General features: G+C 44.6%; 1 protein-coding gene across 3 annotated transcripts; it reads right to left on the minus strand.

Moving 5' to 3' along the window:
* Positions 1 to 695: 695 nt before the first annotated feature.
* PSEN2 (presenilin 2) lies at positions 696 to 21,214 on the minus strand. 3 transcript variants are annotated; one of them, XM_063328173.1, is made up of 11 exons: positions 21,082 to 21,214; positions 15,440 to 15,636; positions 14,539 to 14,768; positions 13,419 to 13,560; positions 12,450 to 12,517; positions 11,429 to 11,649; positions 10,478 to 10,576; positions 8,560 to 8,637; positions 6,790 to 6,909; positions 6,336 to 6,454; positions 696 to 4,656 (listed from the first exon to the last, which is right to left on the minus strand). In XM_063328173.1, the coding sequence occupies exons 2-11, from the start codon at positions 15,581 to 15,583 to the stop codon at positions 4,501 to 4,503; spliced, it is 1,377 nt and encodes a 458-aa protein (XP_063184243.1). In that variant the 5' UTR covers positions 15,584 to 15,636; positions 21,082 to 21,214; the 3' UTR covers positions 696 to 4,500. The 3 variants fall into 3 exon arrangements, with proteins under 3 accessions (XP_063184243.1, XP_063184242.1, XP_063184244.1); XM_063328172.1 differs by lacking the exon at positions 21,082 to 21,214 and adding an exon at positions 20,823 to 21,055; XM_063328174.1 differs by lacking the exon at positions 21,082 to 21,214 and adding an exon at positions 18,021 to 18,042.
* Between the last annotated feature and the right edge of the window lie 396 nt (positions 21,215 to 21,610).

A 21,610-nucleotide genomic window follows, 5' to 3' on the forward strand; every position in this document is an offset into this window, starting at 1 on the left:
CTGAGTTCAAGAAAACTAGATAGTCCCTGGTCCTCCTGAGGACACAGACATGATCTGGCCAGACCCTAGGCTTCCCAGTGCCAAGAGCTGGAATGACAGCAGCATGCTTTTCTTTTCCCCTCCAGATTAGCAAGACCTGCTGGGACAGAACACGAGACTGCAAATGAGAGGAGGAATGACAAAGCAGTAAGTTTAATTATTCCTTTGCTTCTTGAGGGTGCTTAGAAGAAAATCTAATTTAACCATGTCTAGAGCAGCCCCTGACTTATGCTTGGGGTTTGTAGGACTGAAGCTAGGGCTGAATGCTTTAAAAAAATAATATTAAAAATAGGGGGTGACTCAAACAAAATGGAGTGTGCAATCTAACAGCAGCACCTCATCCAGAGCTGCAGCCCTGAACGTGGCATCACCTTGAACCCAGCTGGTTTTAAATGGATTTTGGTACAGTGTGAGCTCACTCTCACTCAAAGCCTCTCCCTTGCTCTGCCAAAACTGCAGCTGTGCTGGGGTCTGAGGTGCCTGCTTTCTCCCTGCCATGAGGGAGACTCCAGGGCCTTCCGCCTCACTGAAAAACAAGGGGCACACAACAGAGTACTTTAAAATGGCTGGTACTTCTCCATATAGACTTACTGCCCTCCCGTGGCTGCTAAGGAGCATCTCTAATGCAGAAACAGGGAGAACCAGGGACTGAGGGAAACAATAAAGAAAAGTAACTATATATTAAATTTAAACCAAAATGCAATTTGAGTTACAAGGAAGAGGAAGGCAAGCACACTGTGTGATTAACTGGCAGTACCTAGGAAGACAAGAACAAAGCAGAGAAATTTACTGGTTTCGGAGGAGCAGGGAGACCTCCAAATACCTTATTTTGCAAGGACAGCAGGCCTCGAGCTATTCTTCGCTGGAGTCGTGCCAGCAAGTGCCATTTTCTCAGAGAGATAGTCCATCTTACTTCATCCGGTTGCCCCATGGAGGAAACTTCACTAGCAACTGGTGCAAAGAAGGTATGGGAGAGCAGACCACTGCTCCTTTTCCTGACTGTGGCAGACCTGTGCTGTGACCTTGCTGTATCTACTATACCATGTTGGCCCAGCTTCAGCAGTGTTTATAAAGCTCTTACTGAGACACCCTGATATTGCAAATGTGTCCTTTTCTCTCTGTGAGCCAGGAGACGACATTTCTAGCACAGAGTGACTCCCTTCTGAGGGTCTTCCCTTAAGAACCTGAAGTTAGGTTTTATGAACGAGATCTTGAGTATCCGATGAGAGCTGCTGTGGAAGCACTGCATGGTTCTGCAAGGAGTGTCCTGTTTCTTGTATGTTTTTTATGACTGTGCTGCTTCTTGTGCACTCTCTGTGGGCAGAATGCATCTCCGGTCTTTGACGCACAGTTGACACTTCAAACAAAACAACCCTGAAGCAACTGAAACCAAAAGCAACAATGAAGTGCCAAGAGGAGAAACAGCAATAAGCACAAGCAGCAACTGTGTGGCCAGAAGGTGACAATGACGAAGCAGTTGAATTGCACATGCTTCTAACGAAGGCACTAAATACTGCAAGGAGGCTGCATATCTCCCCCCAGTGAAAAGCTTGGATTTGCCGTTGACTTAGCTTCAGTCTTACGTGTTAGAGACACATTTGAGACTAGATGCAATGAGATACTCATTTTAGAGTAGAGAGGAGGAGTGGGTGTGACAGAGATCATGTCAGAAAATGCCAGCCCATGGTACCTCCTATAGGACTTCAGGCTGTTGAGTGACACCTGCATCAAGCCAGGTGTCGCCCCATCCTACCTGACAGCTGTGCTTATTCGGGGATGCTCATCAGTGGAAGTATTAGGATTTCTTTAGGGTGAAAGAGGCTGCAGTTCAGCAGAGCGTGCAGCAAGTTGAAAACAGTGGATGAACATAGTAGACAGACAAATGCTTTGCTCGTTCAAGTTGCCAGGTCACTGAGTCAGTATCTCATGCGGTAGCCAACTAGGAAGTAGAGTAAATCCTGCCGTCTCCATTTTCACACCTTAGGCCATGCTGCACAATGTCAACATCACAAACAAAACTTCACTTCATGCACAGGTGAGAATGTCCAATGAGATGAGAAATCACTCAATATAGTTTTAAAACTTGTATGTGTGTATATACACACATAAACACACACAGTGTATATATATATTTGTAGTAAATACATATGAACTTTTACACAATTAAAACCACTCCACACAATATGCTGTCATTCACCAGGACAATAAATTTTGTTGCACTGACAGAATCTGCTGCTCAGTTTTAAATTACAATTTTTATAAGTTATGCAAAATTGCTCAGTGGAAGGCCAATCTTTGGCAAGCACAAATCTGCAGAAAACCACCAGTTACAGTAATGATCCTTCAATATTTGAAGGTACCGCTCCAGTTTCCTTCAAATATCAACTCTGCTTTCATAGAAATGAATTGTTTCTAACAATATGCTACAACCCTGTTAAGCCAAGCAGGATTTTTCTTTTAGTAGATAAGAGTATTTCACATCCTCTCTACACCATGCAATGCAAAAAGTAAAATAATGTTTGTAAGTGATTGTATTCTGATTTGGCCCCATAACTGGTTTAGTTAACAACAACAAAAACCAAACCCAAACCCACAAACAAAACAAACCAACAAATAGACAAACCAACTTTCACGTAAACCTTAAAAATCAAGAGCTCTAATGATTTATGTTTCTAAAGGAAATACCTTTCAGTGATAATTAACTCTGTCTGCAGCTGTTAAGTCCAAACACTGAAAACATAAGAAATGAGGACAAAAAACTAAAGAAAGAGCAAGAATTACCAACTCGTCCAAACTGAGACACACACAACTCATAAAAGCCTTTATGTGCTTTTAAAAAATTTGTTTGAATCACCTATGTGATGTCCTTGTTAAATATCAAAGTAGATTAGGTTGAACAAGTCTATTGGAAAAGCACTACCTTAAAAACGCGTAATTCAAAGTCTTATCTAAAAAGTATTTTCAGAGATGAAATTCTGCATCTCTCAATGACATTGCATTATTCACAAAACCTTGCATAACGTTACATTTTGAAACACTGACATTGATCAGCTGTCAAAGAAAACAGAGCTTGTTTGCGTAATAGACACTCAAGTAAAATGAAAAGAAAAAAAAATCACAGAACTTGGCTATTTCTAAAAAATTGACTCAGAGTAGAAATAAAATGATTTTTAAAAGTGGAAAAACCAGTAGGATTCAGTCAGACCTGTATTTTTTACAGGCAAAAAAGCACTGTGGTTTTTTTGTTGTTTCTTTTTTAAATGAACTCAATTGAGGCTATGTATGTATTCCTAGTATTAATGATGCATTATGTAGAGCAATGTAACAGCAGGTTAAAGTTTGCACCACCTTATTTTGATACAAACTATGACAGGGTATTTCCAAAAGAGTCCCTTTGACATTAAATAGCCATTATAAAATTTGTAATTAAAAAAAATAATCTTTAAACAGTACCAAAAACTAGGTAAACCAAGCCTTAATCAGTGTAAGAGGACCTCTTCATAAAGGGAATGTAAATCCTCCTTTGGAGTGGTTACAACAATGCACAGAAATGAGACCAGAAATACACACAACAAGTTACAGGTCAACTGATTTACTGGAGTTGTGTAGTAATTTCCAGCATACGGTAATTTGAAATTGTAGTATGGACCCAGAAAAATATTTCCAAAAAAGACAAAATGCTGGGAGGAGACAGGAAAAAGTATGGTTTCCCACGCTGAGGATCTGATGCGCTAGAATGGGAAGCCCTGCCTTCAGCTGTTAGCTGCAATGGCAGATGTGCTCAGAACCAAGCACTTGATGTTTAAATGTCCCACCACTGACATCCTGTCTAGATCCATCGTGGCTCACTGTGTCTCACAAAGGTCAAAATAAATGGGCCTTTGGGGCAATTTCAACAGAAGTTGTGTGCACAGAGGCCAGCTGATGAAGTCCAGCCTCGCTTCTCTAATGCTCCCCACCAGGTGTAACACACTGCTCTGTTCCGTGCATGCTGCCTGCTGTGCTTTTCTGATTACAGGTACGACTTACCGGCACCTCATATTTGCACAACACTTCAAAAGTGTGAAGCATTAGCAACTCTAGAGTGCAGTTAAACTTGACTGCAATTCCAGGGCTCAAACACTTTGTCTTCTGGAAGTACAGATCAGACCCTTCACCTCTCCGGTGTCCTATGCTACATACAGGTTTCTGTGCTCACAACAGCCAGTGTGCACATCAACTAACATAAAAGTAATGCTCTGACATCAGCAGTGAGCCAGGCTTTTCACTGGGGTCCGAGTGTCCTGTAAAAAATCTCAGTTCAACATGTAACTATTAGATTTTTAGTACACATCATGTCACAGAGTTAGTGTTTTCCTTACAAATATATGGCACTAAGTGTAAAACTTCATGACTTATTCCAAACAGTGTACCATACTTCACAGCAAAGCTTTAAAAAGAATCCTCTAATTCCCACTTCTTCTAAATATACAGCTGATGGGAGGCCAGGGTGTCCATGAAAGGTCGCACAAGGTTGTCTGTTGAGAAGTAGAAGACCAAGCCAAAGGTGATGGAGATGGGAAGAGCAGGCAGTGCTTTCTTAAAAACAGCCAGTAATAAAAGAGTTAAGCATAAACCCTGCCAGAGAGAAGAGAATAAAAAAGGAGATATAGTGAGAAGCCCGGAAATGTATCTGTCATCAAACTAATGTACAAATACTAAGCTATATATACTGTGCCACAATTGAAGCCTGCCTGAGCTACCAGTGGCATGAGGTACGTTTGCCCACACCTTCAGCTTTCACACAAGCTGGCCAGGTATTTTCTTCAGCAATCTTGAGCACAGCTCTTTGCTGAGAAAGTGGTATAAACAGCTAGTGCTGACATACAGCTGACCCCAAGAGGTTAATTTATTTACAGATTATTTTGCATTTTGTTCTACGCCATTATGCACAAAAATACCAATCCAGCAGATAAAACCACTTAAATCCCAGTGAACTGCACAGATACGGAGTTTCACTGGAGGACTAATACACAGCGGCATGTACTTCTAACACCTTCCCAGTTTTCAAGGTCTCTTGGGGTAAAAAAAAGAACAAAGAATCCCCAAAACAAAATATCCGCTGCTGTTCTTTTGACTGTATTGCTTACTATGATAGGTTAATTCTGGTTTTATCTGGATAGTAGGCCAAGATCTGCTTTTTTGAGCATGCGCGAAAGCTTTTGTACATTTTGAGTAGACAATATGGCTAAGTTCATTTAGGCATGGATTCCTTCTCTCATTTGAGCCCTTCTTCCTTCTTCCACGATGGCAGAACTTCAGAGACACTAGGCTCCAAAAAATTTCACAACACCACAAAACAAAGAGAATGGGGCATTTGACCTCACAGACAGCCCAGAGAGGGCATTCCCCCCAGCAAAGGGGCCCTGTGCTGGATCCCAGGATATGGAGCTAGGTGATACTGTGGGTTTCTCTGACCTGGGAGGTAGAAAAGCTACACTCAATACACCTTATTTGTTAGTTCTCATGCTTTTTGATCCATGATCTTTACAAGTGAAAGTCACCGTCTTTCACTATCCTTGGGATCTAAGTGGGGAAATGGAGGCCTAAGAAGGACATAATAATTCATTTTCTTCTACCTTCTAGAACTCCTGCTGTTGCCCTTCTCGTTAGTTTCCGTGAGGATGCTGGTAGAAACAGCAAGTTCCTAGTAATTATTTTCTACCTAGGTGAAAGCTCAAAAGTGTGTGGTCATTAGACCTGGCAGGACCAAGTCTTTAGCAGTCACAATATGATTGTCATCTGCTTTTAATGATAATTTCCATGGATTTTTAAGTCTCCTTCCTTCCTCTTTTTTCCAGCGTGAACGTAAGAACAAAATAGGTCTTCATCCTCTTATTTAGCCATTCTCCTTAGCAAAAGGAAGTTAACCTTCTCAACTACACTGGCTATCGACATGGAGTTCATAATATTGACTTTTGTGGCTCACAGAAGTCCCCAGTCTTTAACACTGAAGCAAAGACACTAACAGTTCATCTCTAACTGTTTTCCCTGTGGCTGTTTCACCCCCACCATCTCCACACTTGGCTCTGCTCCGAGGAATCCTTCCTCTCAGCCCATATCATTCAGCTTCTCCCAGCGGCTGTTTAAAGCCTGTCTTTATAGGCAGCACTGGGCTGGGAAATCCACTGGTGGTTTCTCCTAAACACCCAGCTTGTTACCTGCAGAGATTTAGCACTGCTTAGCTGCTAGTACTTCTGGCAACACCGCTGTGCTAAACAGGCTTTAACAGAGCTTTTAAAAGCTTGCTCACTTACTATGAGAATGGCTACAAAGCAGGCCAGTGTCGTATTCCAGTCTCCACTAGCTGTGGCAGCTGCTTTCCCAACAAGCACACTGTAAAATATGAAGTCTCCGAGGCCCAGCTTCACACCCCCTGAGAGAAGTGGAAAACAAAAACAAGTGTTACTTCTGCTTTTCTTGTTTTGCTTCCTCCTGAACAAATTCTTGTCCCCTGGGGAGCAGGTGAAGGTTCCTGCTTAAATTGTCTGCATAGCCAAGAGATGTCACTGGAACCACAATCCCAGAACAGATACTGCAGCAGTAAGTAGTAATACAGAGTTAGACTCAGATCTTTGTTGCTTAACAAGTCACAGCTCTTCAAGTTAACTGCAGTTAGGCCAAACGGGGTAACAGGGTGTTAACCACAATGAGTAAAAACATCAGGCACCGACTGACTACACTGAAAATGAGGTATGAAGCTTCCCTTACTTTCCTCCTCCTCAAGCTCCTCGAAAGAAGTGATGGGGCGGGTTGGACCAGGACTCCTTGTCTCAGGCATCTGAGAGTCTCCATGCAAAGTGCTCCTGTGGTTCTCTCCCCCATCCTCAGCTTGGTTCCACAAAAATAGGCCAAGAAGAACAGACCAAAAAAAAGAAACACAAGAGGTAGCTATGTTTATAACTTGTTTTAATGCATGAAATCCACACTTCTATGAAGCTTCTCTGGAATGGGTACGCCCTTTGTTTCTTTCTTTCTTTCTTTCATCAGGACTAGTTCAAGCAGGGACATTTAGTGGCTTTGAGAAAAACACACGCGTTATTATTTGAAACAGTCAGAAGCGTACGTGTTCACAGCTTCTGTGGCAGCCACCCAGTAGTTCAATGGCTTTAACAACCGAGTACATACGCAGAATTAAGCATTGCTCTGCACAGGCTAGAATGACAAGTAAAACCAAGTAAACTTAATACGCACTTCTACATTGTTATATCTTTGTGGTGGAGGTGCTCAGGTATTCCTTAACTGGTAGTATGACAAAAATGGATGACTAAGAGGACTGCCATTTATGAGAAAAGTTCTGCCCTGAATCACATTGACATTGGGGCTGGGTGCTCACATGTAGTAAGTGGACACGTTTTGTTGTTCACAGATTTAGGGGGTTTTTTTTGTACTTTTAAACACATCTAACAGAGCCCTTGGTAGTGCTTTTGGAAGCAGCCAGTGTGTGATACAGTACTTTATCTGACAGTTCCTGTTTTTCAGAAGCGCTTATACAAACTTTCCAGTCCCCGTCAGTCTAACGGGATGCTGCCACTGCAGATGCAAGGAGACTGTGATCTGGGGAACACAAAGCTTCCACAGTGGCATTCTGTATGCCTCAGCATGTAGTTTGCTCCTGCTTTGTGCCCAGTTTCAAAGCAGGATTGTGTCCCTGCAGTTTGTTAGTATGTCAGATGCTTTATCCTGAAATAAGCAGCATGTTCGATTATCAAGCCTTAGCATGCATTTATTGCTTTAACATAAACAGGTACTGTCATCTCTGAAGTGCAACAGGACCAGATGGGAAATCCTCCCAACACCACAAGTCAGATTTCATTCAATCACCTTCAGAACTGCAGTTTCACTTGCATTTCAAGAAGATAAAAGCAAAGGCACAAAAATTACCACAGGACCAGTTAGAACGTAAACTCGTAACACATCGGCTACTGTTGGGTAACTGCCCAAACATAAGCCTTTACCCAAGGGTAAATGTAAAGATGTTAATTTTCTTTGGCAGGGTAAGCCATATTGCACTTACAGCCACCTAAAAGCATGTCTGTTCTCTGGCAGTGGCCTGAACGCAATACACTGCAACGCACTTAAGTTCACCAGCTCATCGGCAATGTATTTATGAGCCTATGTTGTAATTTACCATCCCCAGCTAGTAAAAATGTAGCCCCCCTCTAGCCCACTTTCAGCTTTGTCTTCAGTACTTCTGAAGATGCACGTTGGACAACACTTTTGTTTGCTTGGTTGGTTGGTTTGTTTGTTTTTTAAATAAAGGCAGCCTGAATACTGGAGCTTCCTACATTGTCTGGTCATCTTTGCTGCCAGTCCTAAGAGCAGGTTTCAGTACATCACCAAGTTCTGTAACTAATGTAACAACGCTGAATAAAAAGGCATCCATCAGGATTCAGAGGCTTACATTTTCTTGCAGCCTCAAACATACACATTATTTCCATGGGACAGTGCTCTGTATAGAAGAGTGACATGCAAGCAAACCTGCATCCCACGTCTGCTGACTTGCTCCTCTTGCTGCTGTGTCTGGCTTGGCCATTCCAACTGTCCACATCATAGCAGCTAGAAAAAAAGAGAGAAAGTAATCAGCTCCATAAAACATCAGTCACTACAGCTCAGAGGAACTAAATATTTAGCTGTCCCTAAAAATACAAGCCCTTGCCCCTGCAAAATGTTTTTAAAGCAGTCACTCTAAGTTGGTTTCCCTAGGCACTTGGACGACAAGGTGGAAGAAAATTAAGGCAGTGCATCCATTCAGTTTTTAAGAAAGTCCCAGAGCACAAATAGCTAAGAGTCAGTATAGTCTTCTCTGTAAGCTAAAGAAAGCAAAAATCCAGAACTAGGGGTCCTCATCTCCTTTGTTTTTTTCCTGGCTTATGACTCTTCTCTTCAAAGAAAACAATTGCCCAGGAAATGATGGTAGCACAGAAGGTAACCAGAGGTTAAGATACACTGCTTACTCCTCATGTTCTGCTAAAGGTAAAGCACACAAGCAAGGAATAAGCAGGAGTTGTCAGAGTGCCAGTTTTCTCTCTGCCTGTTTGTTTTGGTTCTTTCCTGACAAAATATTGGCTGTTTCTGTTTTGGTTCCAGGAAAAACTGAAAGATGTTTGGGGATTTACTCTTGAGATGGATCCCTAAATTAAAAAGGAATACAAACCATTCTGAAATCAGTGGAAGAGAACTCAAATCAGCTGTTTATTTGAGCATGCATCAGTCTTCCTGTTTTTATAGAAGCTAAACTACAAAAAATAAGCCAAGGCAAACACAGTGCCTGCTTTTCCACTACAAGCTCAGCAAAGGTGATGTTTTTGCATCTAGAGGGAGCCACAGAATGTGGTCTTGAAACGGAGACACCAACGTTCTGCCCAAGAACTTTTTGTTCAGTATTTATTTGTTGAATTGCATTCCCCTTTAGAGAAACTAATTTGTTAACTAAAACACGTAAGAGACTTCATCTAGATTGTCTCAAGTCAGTGTAACAGAATCTCCAGTAAAAGGGAGGTCAGCTGAAGCCAACAGAAGCTCTGCTTGGAACATATAAAACCATTCATATAACATTAAATGCTTGGAAAAAAAAAAAACCACCAGAAAGATCAATCAGGTTGGAGGCATCCTCGATTCAGCATGCAACATTTGGAAATACCCATTCATCTTAGAAGCAATGTAATGAAAAAGTCACTGAGGTCCAGGAAGCACTCGAGTCCAGGTCCCGTGAGTGTGAAGTCACCCGCCTTCCAACTCTCTTAATCTTAAGCACATATATACCTTTGTGGATAAGGGCACCAGACACCATCATAGTTAAGCAGCCCAAGAAAGCCAGAGAAGAGACGACTGATTTTGTTTGCAGCACAACACTTGAATACAGCCCTTTACAAAGCAAGCAGCCGCACAACGAACAATAAAGCAAATACATTTTAAGTATTGCCATCTGTACAGTGCACAGAGCAAGAGCAGGCTACAGGAAGAATGAAACCTCATCACACCTTTAAAGTGTGTCTATAAAGCATATGCACAAGGAGTCAGTGTATTGAGTGAGCATCATCTAATGATGCTTTTTTTTTTTCCATCATCTAATGATGAACTTTGCAAACACTACTACCCATCTAACACTGGTTTTTGTATGCAGAACAAAGGGGCACATTCTACACTGTAGTCATGAAAAGATAAGTCTACCTTGGAACATTTCAGCTTCACAAGGCAAACATGGTCTCCCTTTGGCTAATTAGAGTTAGCACCATCGTAACTGATAAACAAGGCCTTCTACAAATGGTCTGTTCCAGAACATAAATGCACACCAGTTTTAGGGCAAGGAAGTAACTGAAATAGCGCTCTGGTTTGACACAGAAACAGGTTGCGAGATTAATCTGGCTAAAAACATTAACATTCTAATCTTACTCACAGGAATATATTAATGCAGGAAAAATGGGCTCATTTCTCTCCTGTGCGGTTTCTACCAGCATTCTCAGTGGCCCCTTGGGACAGAGAACAGCCATCAGATCTGCAAAGAGAAAAGGGCCAGACAATCTCATCTCAGACTATTGTGCATATTTTATATTCTTTATCTTTAAAAAACTATTCTCTCCTCAAAATTACATCTATCAGTATTGACTGGATGATTTCCTGAATGGCAGTTTCTGCCACTTTGCATAACTATCTGTTCTAGTCCCTGAAGATGTTGTTCACTTAAAACACCATCCCCGCACCTTAATGTAATAATAAGAGTTTTCATTGTGCTTATCCTATAAAAAGCCTCTTGAGACTACCACATTATTTCTTTGAAAGTAGACGACAGCATTATGTCGAGGTGTTAAATTTAATTAGAGGAGGACTGGGGATACTGTGTTCACATTCCACAATCCTTTGCTAGGTACACTGACTGTGTTTGGCATGAATGAAGGCCTTTGGTCCAGTTCCTCTTCACCTACCCTCTCTCCCCTGTCAGAGCTCGTCACCAATCTGAATGTTACCTCCCAGCTACCTCTTGTTCTGCAGGTTCTCTTGAAACTTTTCACTCATACCAAAATCCATGATCTCTTGATAACCGTAAGCAAAATGCGCAAGACTGTCAGGTTGCTACTGATAAAAATCCAGCCACCCCTACCATGCAGTTACATGTGGTTCGGTACTTCCCTGACTTGGTGTTCCACTCTGAAAGACATGGTAGGAGTACAGTACCTACATGAACCAGTTAGCAAAAGACATGCCAGGGAGTCAACTTAATTACCCATCTGTCTTTTTCTAAAGCTGTCAGCACCATAAAATTGGCTTTTGAATGATACACACAGTCCTGAGATTGCCTCAGAGTAATCTCTCCATGAGCCACACCTTGAGAGTCACAACTCAGACTTACCATAGATGGAGATTGCACCTAGAATCACCCATGCTGACCACTCAGGTAGATATTTAATGAAAACCAGTGCCATTAGAGCACTGATCATAATGAGATATGCTTGCTGCAGCTGCAAGGGACCTTTCCAGTGTATGCAAATCATTCCAACAGCTCCAAAATTCCAGATGACTAAGAACAGAGTGGGGTAATCCATGGCCACGTTGTATGTCTTCAATACTTCACTGGAATACAACAAGAAAATTTAGCTGAGCAATCAAAGCCACTGACGCACAAAGCATCCTACTAGCTGTAGTTAAACAAGCCTCCTACTGCACCAGGAGGAAGCAGGACAGAAGCAGCTCTCGTCACGAAAGGGGAACCTGCCTCACAGCCAATTGCTGCTCTTAGCTCTCTGTTCCTCCTGCGGGAGACAGACGTGCTGTGTGCGCAGACAAGCGCCACAGTGCCTTAGTCCTGAGGTCAACAGTAATTCCAAGGGTTTGCGCAGGCAGGATTTCAAGTCTTAACTGAACATAGGCCTGCAGCTACATGACCATCTGGAACAAAGAAGTCATGTAAGAGTCATCCCACCAGATGCATGATGCTCACAGTTAAAGATGAAAAGTTTCAAAAAGTGCCACTAACAAGTTAAAAGCTTGGTTCTACCTGAGCTGGGAGCTAAAGGAATGAGCTTGAAACAATGTCATCTGAGAAAGAGACAAAACAAATCAGAGAACTAACTCAGTACATAAGTTCCTTTCCACTTGCTTCTTGATTTATAATCTAGGGCCTCTGTACCAGAAGGTTCAGCCTGTTCATTTCATGCTCACAGTATCATTTCCCAGTGATTTTTGTAGAGTAGGCACTGAAAAAAATCAGGCACTGCCTAGTAAAGACTTCATTTTCCATTTTTCTTAAAAAAAAGCAAGCTATCTCATTCTAACAATTTTTAAACATTCCTTCCCTTGTTCAAGTTAGGGATTTTCTGCAAGGAGGTGAAGAAGTCCTGAACCGACAGGGTACCTGCACCATTCCCACTTACCCGAGATATATGTAGGTAAAGAGGAAGAGCAGCATCAAAGAGGACAGGATCAGCCAGCCATGGATGAACTATCAAAGGCAAGAAGAGACAGTGACTGAATGGGCTGTTACCCTTCACGCAGGTGGCGGTGCTGCATGCAGTATACTGACAGAGCTTCCTATTGTCCAACAGCCTCCGTCAGCACCCCTCCTCCAGTTTCTGAAGGCCCTGCCTTCCCCACTGCTGATGAGGGAGGAAGGACAGCCAGTTGCTCCCAGTTCTCCCAAACTCTTTCATTTTATATTCTATCCCGTGGTGGTTTATTTTGTGTGTTTGTTGTTTTGTTTGGTTTTTTTTTTTAAGTCTCTTTCCCACCCGTTTCCATAGGTATCCATACTGGCTCCTAGCTTAGACAGGTAAGCACATTTTCTCTGCTCAGTGGGGAGAAGGAGGGGTTTGCCCAAGGCTGCACAATAAATCCATCTCAGGGCCAAGTTTAAAAAGCAGCAATGGCCAGTGCTCAAGTGCTGGGCTGGTACCACATATGACAACTCCACAAAATCTGAATGTGTCTTTCCCCCCAAGCCCTGTCCCCTTCCACCAGAGCTTCCGCAGGCAGGAAGAATACCAAGCAGTTCCTGCAAAGCTTGTCTGAAACGTGTTAAAAGAAGGCATTCACAGTAAATGGTACAAGTTAGTCCGTAAGTACAAACTGCAAAACTTTACGATCAGATGGAGAAGACTCAGACCTGACTAACACAAAGTATCAGGCCTCATTTTTAAGAGCCTACCATTAGTGACAAAATAAAAGCAAAGTATATTCAGGGGCACAGCTCTACCACCGCTGACAAAGGCTTCTGTACAATATGATTCTTGCTACAACTAAGATGTGGTCTAGCCAGTGCCTGTACTTCTCACTGACACGCAAGCCCCACTTGAACTCAGATTCACAGCATATAGCTGGAAAACGCTCTGGCATGAATGCTTTACCTTGTAGCAGCGATATTTATAGAGCAGAACTAGGAACACGGTCATTACAACGATGACGCTGATCATTATGATGGTGTTCAACACTGAGTTCAAGAGACGCTGGCCCACAGAAGGGGTATCCTCACTGAAAGGGGTGTAGATCCTGCAGTATAAAGCAAAAGCCATATAAAGTACATATATTCTCTTCTAACTAACTGCCCCAAGATAAAACCAGACCTCTCTGTGTGTGGGAAAGAAAGGGAGGTATGACTGCCAAGCACAGCAAACATGAGATGTAGCTTCTGAAGGGCTTGGGCTCCAGTTAATTATCAGCTAAAGATTAGGGGTCTCTATCAAAAGCACATTCCTACAGAGAAGGTGTGGCTGGCACAGCTCTAAGCAAAGAGACCTAGAGTACAAATTACTTCATTTAAGTTTAGTAACTTCTCTCCAAGCCACAAATTTTTATTGCATATTCTAGACCGTCTCCATGATAACTGTAAGGATACATCCCACGTGCCGTCCTGAAAGGGGGGGGACCTTTTCTTTCCAAGACTCTTTTATCCCTTCTCATCACCCCACACCCCCCCACACCATTTTGTTTCCTTTGGTTCAGTTCAAAGGACCACAGCCCCCGTTTCTCCACCCACCGCGTGAAGCACAGTTAAAGTCCCAGGAGGGCTCTCAAGCACAGTCAGCAAGAGCTGGATGGAAATATGTATCCACACCATGAGTCTTTAGGAACCAGAAATGTTGTCAGGAAATGAGACACTCATCCAAATGAACATGCCATTCCCTCATTGCTGCCAGCCAGTGAGTGAACAGACTAGGAGCTCAGCCTGGGCCTTTTATCCTGCTGTGTGAAGCAACTTCATTATTATGCTGCTCACAGGCTTTGCTTAAGGTGCCCTAATGACAGTGCTAACGAATCAGTATAACGCAGGTATGGAAAGATTTCCACAGATGAATGTAGCATACATTAGTAAGATCTCTGTATGTTTACAGAGCTACCTTTAGCTGTATAAAGGTTCTCCCAACCTGCCAAGGAAGCACTCTGTGTACACAGACACACGTGCGTGGGACGTATGTGTAAAGCTAGGGATCCCATGTACTCAGAGGCTGTTTTGAAGACCCCACTTACAGCTGCCCGTTTTTCTCCGTATAGAAGCGCACTGACTTTATGGTGGCGACGACAACAATCATACAAAGGGTGACAGGCACAAAGAGCATGATTACATGCTTTGCTCCATATTTCAGAGTCAGTTCCTCCTCTTCATTTTCCAAGGCGCTTTCTCTCACTGGAACACCCGAGTCAGACATATCCCCATCGGCAATATTGTTAGGGCTACGGCTGCTACCTGTTCGCCTCTTCTGAAAAGAAACATTAGCAAATATGTAAGACCTTATTTTCTTTGTGTTCAAAGCTTCATTCCATCATATTTCAACTACAATAGGAAGGTACCAATTGAACAATACAATTAGAAATTCCATTACAAACAGGCTGCAATGGAGTTTTTTAAGCAAAACCATGAATATCTAAGGGCCTCTTCAAGTCCAAATATATAGATGGACCCATGCGCATGAAGGGCAAGGTACACAGAACTGAAAGAAGAAATGTCATCTGAGGTGGCATAGCCTGATCGGTTCCTCCTCCTACAGCAATGCTGTGCTTGCTTTTTCCCACTGCTTTGCTGGCAGCAGGACTTGCTGCATTTGACCAGAGCAGCAAAGGGTTTCTGGCAAAACAAGAAGGCTGAAAAGGATATCCTGCAAGAGTCATATGTGCATCACGTCCTGATAAAAGCCTGTATCTTTACCGAAAGGAAGCAAAAGGGAGGCGTATATGTGGGGATAAAAAGGCGGGGAAAGTCACAGCGGAGGAAATAGGAACGGGCACTGCTGCTACTGGCTGAGAGAGTGACAGCAGAGAAACTGGCCAAAGCCAGTCCTAGAAGCCAGTCTTAAGAGGGATGGAGGGGTAGCAGGACTACATCTATCGTCATACCCCATTTCTTCGCTCCCCGCGAAGGACGCATACCTACCCTATGTGCCTGCACTTCCCCTGCTTCTGCGGTTTGCAGGCCATCCTGGTAGGAGGGTACTGGAGGGCTCTCCGCAGACATCAGAGATGTTCTCTCATTGCAGGGCTCTTCCTCGCTGTCCGAGTTATTCATGAATGTGATCATCGTCGCTTTCCCAGGGAGCACTCAGGAGGAGCGCAGCTAAGCACTACTCAAGGCTGAGGGGACAAGCAGAAACAGTGAACGCTGCAGTGCAAACAACTGGAAGTCTGAAGAGGAGACACAATTTCAGCAGGGAGGCTGCAGCACACTATGTTACTCCATCTCCTCCTAACAGCTGATTTAGCCTGTTATCACCCCAGGCATGACAATCCGTTCAGTTAAAGTCACAGTGACTTTTGCGGTAAGAGAGAGCAGCTAAACGCAGCCCTGAAGCAATATAATACTTTTTCTTTGCCACAGCTTTCACAGTTGCTGCCTCTACTTCCCCTCTGCCGTTAGTACACCCTGACTTTCACAAAGGAGGTTTCTCAGTGCTCAGTGGTTGTTTTGCATGGGCCAAACAAAGCTTCACTTCAAACGCTGGCTGCCTGCTAGAAAGCAAAGAGAGCTCAGCTCCTACACAACACTTCCGCAAGCATCGGCAGGTAGCAGAAGTTTCTTAGTAACCCAGAGCCTCAGCTTTACATAAGTCACTAACCAGGAGTTACATGCTGTCTTCCCTGTTATGACTGTTTATTAACCAGATGGATTTCATACGCAGTTCTCCTCTTTGCCCATGGACAAGGAGAGGTTTGTGTAGAAAGGAAAAAAACCTGTCTCCTTAGGTGAGCCACCTTTCCCCCCCCCCCACCTTATGTTGCCTTGTGATTAAAAGCAAAACCACTTGGACGGGCAACAACTTGGAGTATAAGAGCAGGGGCTAGAAGCGTTTGGCCTCTTTCCACCTATTGCTGTGCAGAAAAACAAGCAAAGCAGTGGCACAGTGCAGAGAGGAAGGGAACGGCTCTTCTTTCCAGACACCAGAGAGAAAAGGTGTACTGCCTTGGATACTGCAAAAAAGCCTTAAAGCCAGTATTTCAGAAAGGTCTAAAGGCAGGTGGTAGGAAAATTCCTTTTAGCCTTTACCAAGTCAGCTTAACAAAGTAACCAAAGTAAATAAGGATAATTCAGTCACCTTCTGATTCTCAGTCATCTGTCCCTAAGCAAAACCAGACCTCTAATGCATTGTAAAGCCGTAGTATCTACAAGAACACCTCCTCCTCTGCAGTATTCTACCCAAGTATCTTGCGACAAAAAGCCTGTGTGTTTCCAACTCAGAAGAGGAAGCTGAAGAAGCCATGTGACTTGGACACAGTCACTTAAATCTGAATCACACATTCGCCGTCCAACCAATACACTATGCTGTCTATATGCCAGCTTGAGAGGTCAGAGTGGATACTTTGAAGATCTGTGAGATATTCTTGCTTTTCACTAAAGAAACTGAAATTCACTTTGGAGGAAGAAAAGAGGGAGGAGTGGGAGATTCCCCTTTCTTTCACAACCTCCTTAACACATCTGGCACCTTCAAGAAATTTCAGAATGTCAACTCAGTCTGCCCAAGTGAATCATTTTTCAGACATCTGCTCATCCCCTGCCTTCTCTTCATGCCTTTTCGTATCATTTTGTTCCTTTCTTAGTGATAGAAGTGGTACAGTTACAGGAAACAAAGGGGTATCCCTCGAGCCAGGCCAGTAATACTGTGTTCTTACCGAGTGAGGTGCCTAACACCTGCATTTTTGTGCTTATTCCTCACAGAGCCCAAAATCTCTGTTCCAGGTGTTTAACAGGCTCTTCTGACTGAATATGCGGGGCCTCATAATTTAGAGGTGAGAGCCTAGATTCTGGTTCAGTTATAGGATTTAGGCCTTCTATAAAGAAGCCAGGAACATTAAGTCATTCAATCATGACATGCTTCTGGATCTGTGAACAGGTTAAGTTATGCATGCCATGGGATCTGTGACCCACAGAATTTAAATAACTCTCAAAACCTTCTGCCCATGGGCAGAAATAAAGATCTCAGTGAAGAAATAAAGATCTGCTCTCTGATAGTTTGGGACTAATATTAGGTTTTAACAACCCAATGAAAATATTAAAGAACTTTTTCTCCCAGATTGAAGAAACTGCAATGCAATTTTTGCTATATGAACAGAGCAATTCCACAGAGGATTTAGAAGGGACAGCCAATTAGCCTACTTTTAACACCCTAGTTGTACCCTAGGAGGAGTTAAAACAATAGCAAAAACACAGTACCAATTACTAACCTCCAAGATTACATGGAAAAAGAATCTTATGTTGTAATACAGCTGCTTTTAAGATGGACGTTTTCTGTTATTCTCCCTCAACAAGGACATGGATAAATGCAAAGATACAACAATACTTGCGGTCAGCAGGCAGACTCAGACCTGAACACAGCTTTACTGTCCCTTATTTACAAGGCTTTGGTTTCAGGGAGGGCTGACACAAACAGACCCCAATGTATCCATGATTTTACAGGAGCTCTTGTGACAGCCAGCCCTCAGCAAATCCTCAAATGCTGTACTCACAGCTGCCTTAAACTCACCTAAATACGCGGTCCTGACAAAGGGGTTGTCCCACCACCCTTAGTCTTGCTGGTGGCAAGACCAGGTGCTCATCAGCTGTCTAGCTCTTCTGAAAAGACAAGAGGCACTTGTTTTCCTTTGCTTTCACAGAACCAGGTTCCAGCAGGACCAGCTCCCCGGGGCAAGCAGCCCCAGTGCCCACAGGAGGAAAAGGGAGCCGTGGGGCATCTCCCTTCCAGTAGGGTTGAGTCTTACGGTGGCAAGCCCTCTGCTCACTCCCAGACAACCAGCCCACCCTCACCTCTGGTCTGCAACACCTATGGCAGCGTGGCTCTTAGCCAAGCTGGGGTCTTTGATGTACAGTTTGCAGAGGCAGGAACACTGGCCCTCCCCCTCTACCCTACCACAAACCCAGCAGGGATTTTGTCTAATGCCACTATTTATTCGTCAGAACTGCACTTTGAACTGGCACTAAGGCTGTGCTGACTGCCAGAGAGAGCTTTGGTTTAAGAAGTCTGTCCTTCAGGGGAGGAAGGACAAGCCTGGTAACTCTCACACACACCTACCCAGCACGACAGCACCCTTTGGGCTGAGCACAGCGAAAGAAGAGAAAGCTTCTGCCCTGGGGGCCTGCTTGCCAAACAGGGAGCCACAGAGCACCAGGCATCCAAGAAAGGGTTGTTATAAAGCCACACTGTTTTCTGATTATCGTTTCACCAGTTAAACTAAGGGAAGAGGCCTTGCAGAGATGATTTTTACCTCCCAAGGACACTGGGTACCCCATAATGGAAAGCACAGGAACCTTCTTTCCTACTCATCTGCATGACATGAAATATATTGGTGCATACTGTTTTCCTAGGCTGGGCTGAAAAGGGGGAAGGACAGTTTGGGAAAGGAAAGCATGGAGGAATGAGACAAGCACACGCTTCCTTCCTGGCTACAGCGGGAGGAGGAGCTTTTGGGGCAGGGTGGAAGCGCAAGCTGTATCTATATTCACAGAAAGCTACAGAGCATGGTACAGTACAGTACAGAGCAGATACAGTAAACAAAGGAGATGAACAACACGTGCCAGACCATCATCAAACTGAGCCAGTAGGTTGCAGGGTATCAGGCAAGGTTTTCCTCTGTGGGTGGATTCAAACCATCAGGTCCCATTCAAAAATCATACGATGTTTAAGAGCCAAAAGACCAAACTCTCAAAACTGCATGGCAGAAATGAAAGGGGACAAAAAACTAGGTCAGTAGTAAGTACTTCTTATAACGGGGCAGCTGAGGTGGGAATACGACTTCTGCTTTATAGCAGTCTTGTGAAGCCTGCTGGAGAGCAGGAGTCACCGTTTCTCTCCTTCCAGATGTCCTTTGTGCAAGGGACCTCTTTCCTCAACTGCAATAAACCAGCTTTATGGATTTTGATGAAACTGGGGCAATTCACAGTAACATTAGGATCTAGCCTTGGTTTGCCTTTTAACTCATCCAGCAAGATCACCGTGCTGCAAACAAACCTAAATAAATTGCTTTGCACTTCACCCATCACAAATAATATCAGCACAACATACAGCACAGAACAGCTGCTATAGGCTGGCAAAATACTTAATAATCCACTTGAGAGTTAAAATTCCTGCTCAAACGTATTGTTGTCTTTGACGGCAGTTAGATGAAGAGAATTAGTTTTCCTTTGCTATATTTAGATGAAGGGAAAGCTTTAGGCTGATGCTGACAGCCTGATCTCCTAAGTTCCAGCTGTAGTAATCACTGCTGCTGGTAAATACGAAGAAGAGGAAAAAAAACTTTGAAGAAATCCTAAATGGTAGGGAACAAAATTAGGAGGAAAGACTTCCAGGTTCTTGCCAATAAAGCCAAAACATGCATGCTGCTAAAAAGACAGGGAAGTTGGGACACACCATCTCAGTGCTCAAAAGAGAACTCGCAGATGCCGTTTGCTTTCAGCCCCAGAATGCAAAAATAGCAAAACATGAGATACTATGGGAAGTTGTAGGGATTTGTAGCCCTTTCTCCTTTTTTAGGGCACACAACATAGCTGAACTTGCACTACTTTCCCCTGCCCCACAAGAAAGGCACTGCACAGCCCCAGGGGGTTATTTTGCTGGCAGAGCTGAAATCAGACCCTCCCCAAGGGGGTCACAAGGACTATCTCGCCAGCATTAAGCCCAAATACGCTAACAGCCAACTTCTCATCACAAAATAAAGGCACCACAGCCCTGCAGAATTACTTACGCCGCTAAAAACCTCAAAGCTTGGGTCAAACTTCACAGGCAGGAGCAGCTACTCGTGTCGACCCCGACACTGCTGGGACACCTGGGCCAGCGGGTGCTGGGGGTGACACAGCGGGGACATGCAAGGACATTGGGGACAGGTTCCTGTTTCCTGCCCAAGCGCCGGGCAGGCACAGCGCACGCACCGGGGCTGTCCTGGCCCTAGAAGTGATGGCCGGCCCGGCCACGTCCACACGGCTGGCAAAGAGAGACAGACAGCAGGAACTTTTAAAAAATGACAAAAGAGACAAAAAAAGCCCTGTGAGGCAGAGACCCCGCAGGAGGCTAGCAGGAGACCTTGCACCCATGCAGGCGTTTTCCCCAGCTGCCCTTTCTAATGCTTGAAAAATCTGGTTTCCTTTGAATTTCCGTCAGCGCTTCCAAATGAAATCCTGGGCTGCAGGCAGGAACGCCGCCGCCCAGGGGAAATACAGACACCCACATATATGTATACGATTTTACACATACACACATATTAAAAAAATGTTTTATATATACAAGCATACATAATATGCACATATATAAAAATATATGTATACACACACATACATATATATAACTGTCACCGGAACGAGCCCAGGCTGCCGGACCTCCTCAGCCTCTGTGCCGGGCACCGGCGTGGAGCGCAGCGGCCTCGCACGGCTCCGGCAGCGCGGCAAGCCCCAGCCCCCAGGCAAACGCCGGCCGCCGGCCAGGCCCCGTCCCTCTCCGTCAGGAGGACAGCCAGAGCCCGCCCCGGCCCGCCGGTAACCGAGCCCTTGCCCGATCCCGGCCCGCCCGTGACCCGGCCCGAGCCGCCGCTGTTTACCTGCTCCCAGCACAGACCCGGCTCCTCTCCGCTCCCATTGGCTCCGGCGCACTCCCTCCCCAACGCTGGCCGAGGGAGAGGAGCGCGCCCGCCGATTCGCCGCAGTGGCTGTCGCTCGGCAGGTATCCCCGCCTACCAGTCAGTCTGCTCCAATAGGAGAGAAGGGTGGGAAGAGGAGCGGCCAATAGGAAGGCGGCTCTTCCCTCCCTCTCCCCCCGGGCCGTGAGGCGGCCTGTGAGGCGGCGGCTGCGCCGCCATAGTGGGGCCGCCGCCGGGTGACGGGAGGCCGGTGCTGGCCCGGGGGTAGGCGGGGCTGCCGGGGGGGAGGAGCCGTGCCTCCTACAGCCGGGCGCCGGCGGAAGGCAGTTTTGAACTAATCGCTTGAGAATGCTTGGCTTTGCACCAGTAACTTAGGCTTTCACAGACCCTTAACTAACCGAGCCACCGGTGCTTTTAAGGCATTTAAATGCTTATCAGCGGCCTTCAGTAAATAGAAAAGCTGTACGAGTGTGCAGATCGTGACTGAAAT

This window comes from Chroicocephalus ridibundus, chromosome 3 (genome assembly GCF_963924245.1).
Source record: "Chroicocephalus ridibundus chromosome 3, bChrRid1.1, whole genome shotgun sequence".
Taxonomy (NCBI): Eukaryota; Metazoa; Chordata; class Aves; order Charadriiformes; family Laridae; genus Chroicocephalus; species Chroicocephalus ridibundus.

Bases quoted from the DNA above. Each gene is read 5' to 3' on its own strand.
- PSEN2 (XM_063328173.1), bottom strand. From the start codon at position 15,583: ATGATCACATTCATGAATAACTCGGACAGCGAGGAAGAGCCCTGCAAT. The intron at 10,577-11,428 runs GTAAGTCTGAGT...TTCTCTTTGCAG, and splicing joins AGGTGCAATCTCCATCTATG to ATCTGATGGCTGTTCTCTGT. The intron at 8,638-10,477 runs GTGAGTAAGATT...CTTTTTTTCTAG, and splicing joins TCCTGCATTAATATATTCCT to CTGCTATGATGTGGACAGTT.